This window comes from Penaeus chinensis, chromosome 3, assembly GCF_019202785.1.
Source record: "Penaeus chinensis breed Huanghai No. 1 chromosome 3, ASM1920278v2, whole genome shotgun sequence".
Taxonomy (NCBI): Eukaryota; Metazoa; Arthropoda; class Malacostraca; order Decapoda; family Penaeidae; genus Penaeus; species Penaeus chinensis.
The window spans coordinates 7762822-7765449 of record NC_061821.1 but is presented as its reverse complement, the minus strand read 5'-3'; the positions used below and the strand labels follow the sequence as shown (position 1 = coordinate 7765449).

At 48.3% G+C, this 2628-nt stretch overlaps 1 protein-coding gene across 1 annotated transcript in view; it reads left to right on the top strand.

The window, feature by feature from the left end:
* The first annotated feature begins 815 nt into the window (after nt 1-815).
* The window catches only part of LOC125038981, a 10052-nt gene continuing 8239 nt past the window's right edge, over nt 816-2628 (top strand). Inside the window, exon 1 of the mRNA XM_047632702.1 lies at nt 816-1020. Coding sequence (XP_047488658.1) covers nt 879-1020 — 142 coding nt within the window. The 5' untranslated portion in view covers nt 816-878. The remainder of the gene's footprint in view (nt 1021-2628) is intronic.

The window sequence follows — 2628 nt, the reverse complement described above, 5'->3', positions numbered from 1 at the left end:
CCGCGTGTGACTGGCAGCGGGAGATGTGAGGAGAAGAGTTTCTTTATTTTCTCGGGAACTTTCTCGTCTGAAATGATATTCATACTTTGTTGTTTTCTTGGCTCTCACATAGGTATGATATGCATATATATAATAGCTGGGTGGCATTTTTAAAATTTCTCTCTACTGTTGGATGTGAAACTTCTGAAGAAAAAATATTTATTGTAATTAACTTCAAAGGCCGGATGAAACCCGTTTTTAAATACGATTTCTTTATTCCATTTGACTTACAAAAACCCATTTTTTCACTAATAAAACACGTAAAAACGGCGCGGAAATCTACCTTGTGACGTCCCACCGCAAGGGCGAGATTGGTCTGCCACGATATCGTTATTAGATCTCTGCTCGCGTGAGGCTAAAGGGATTGAATTCAATTTTTCCCTGGGAAGAAATTTTCCCCCTTTTTCGCCCTCCCCCTCTGCCTCCCCCCCCTTTCCCCCCCTCTCTCTCTGGGATCCCTGTCTGGGGTCTCGGCCGGGGGGAGGCTGGGGTGCGCCGGGTGCTTGCTTCGTTATACAGTTGCAGTGTTGTTATATATGAATAATGTTGTTCACGTAATCTTTTATTATTTTATTTTGTTACTTGTCATTTGATATTGTTAATAATATTATTATAATTTTATTGTTGTTTTATTATCATCATCATCATCATCAATTAGCAATCATCAATCATCATCATCATCATTGCTGTTCCTAGCGCTCGCACAGGTACCTCCCCCCCCCCCACATCGAAGTGCAACCCCAGCCTAACCCCCCCTCCCTTCCTTCCCCAGGTCCCGAGGCTCCCCCCGCGGCCCCCCCTACCTGGGCGACGAGGAGGCCAAGTCCTGCTGCGGCCTCATGGTGACGCAGGCCGTGAGCATCCGCTGGTTCATCATCATGATCGCCTTCGTCGGCCTCTGCTGCACCGTCGTCGGCACCGTGCTGGGCGCCGTCAAGACTCACAACTCCGAGTACGTCACCATCACGCTGCTCATGATCGGTGAGTCACAACGCCCGTCTCCGTTGCTCGTTTTTTTTTTTTTTTTGCCTTTTCTCTCCCTTTAGCTTTTAGTCTCTACCTCGCTCCAGTTATCCTATTTTGTCTCGTTCCTTTCATCTGTTGATTTTTGCCGTTTCTTTCTCTTGAGTTCTCTTTCTTATTCTCTACCTCGCACCTGTTATCATATTTGTTTTCTCTCCTCCCTTTCATCTTTTGATTTTTGGCTTTTATTTTTCGTCTTCCTTTTTCTTTTTGTGTTTTTTTTATTGACTTTTCTTTTATTTTTCTTGTCTTATGTTCTTGTTTTCTTTTTCTTGTCTTCACTTTCTTCTCCATCCTCTACTTGTTTTCCGGTGTCCGTGGGCGCAGGGCGTTAGTCTTTTGCCTTCTCCGATTAAAGCGAATTAATGTGTTCGTGTGTCTGTTTGCCGTTAAGTTCATCTTCCCTTCTTCCTCATCTTCCTCCTCCCACTTCCACCCCCCCCCTCCTCCTCTTCCTCCCTCCTCCTCTTCCTCCCTCCTTCTTCTTCACCTACCTACCTTCTCCTCCTCCTCGGCTCCCCGGCTCCTCGGCTCCTCCGGGTGTGTGGCGGCGGAATCCCTCTGGCAGAGCACGGTTCGCCAGCGCCTCCGTCAGCGGCCCTGATGAGATTTCGCATTCACGCCCTAACCTCTTGGTCTTTTCGCGGTTCGAGGCGGAGTGGGTGGAGGGGATTTTCGCGCAGGATTTTCAAATAACTTTCTTTCTTTCTTTCTTTTTCTTTTTTTTTCCTCTCTCTGTTTTGGGGAGCATTTTGCGGTCGGGCATTTGTGTCTCGTGATGTAAACAGAAGGTAAGAGGGAGAGAGGGAGGGAGGGAGGAAGGCGCTCGCGGGCGTGGTCCTACGGGAGGCGAGACCGTGTCGGGAGGAAGAGGAGGAAGGGCGGGCGGCCAGGAAGGAAGTGGCTCTGGGGAAGGAAGGGGAGGGGTGGGGGAGGAAGGGAGGGGGAAGGGAAGGGAGAGGAAGAGGAAGAGGAAGGAATGGAAGAAGAGGAGGGAATGGAAGAAGGGGAGGGGAGAGGAAGAGGAGAAAAGGGGGGAGGGGAGAGGAGGAGAAGGGAAGGGGAATGGAAAGGGAGGAAGAGGAAGGAGGGGGGAAGGGAGAGAAAAGAATGAGAGGGAGTGGACAGGGAAGATGAGAAAGGATGAGGAGGGGAGGAAGAAGGGGAAGGATAGATGGGGATGGGGGGGGGGGGATGCGGAACATCCCGGCCGGAACTCGTGTCGCCGCGGTGGTTGTCGTTGATTAACCAGTCGGTGGCGCGGGGCGGGCGATGTCTGTCGCGGGGGGGGGGGGGGGGGGGGGGATTGCTCGTTTCTTGCATTTTCTCTTTTTTTGTTTCTTGTTTCATTTTCTCTGTTCTCTCTTTTTTTTTGTTTTTATCTTTTCTCTTTCTTGTTTCTTTTTTTCTTTCTCGTTTCTTTTTTTTCTTTTCTTTCTCTTTTGTCTTTCATTTTTAATTTTTATCTTTCATTGTGTCTTTTTTTTTTTCCTCTCTTCTTTCATTTCTCATTTTCCTTTCTCGGAGGTCAAGGACAGAAAGAAAATTACTGGTATATCTTTCCAA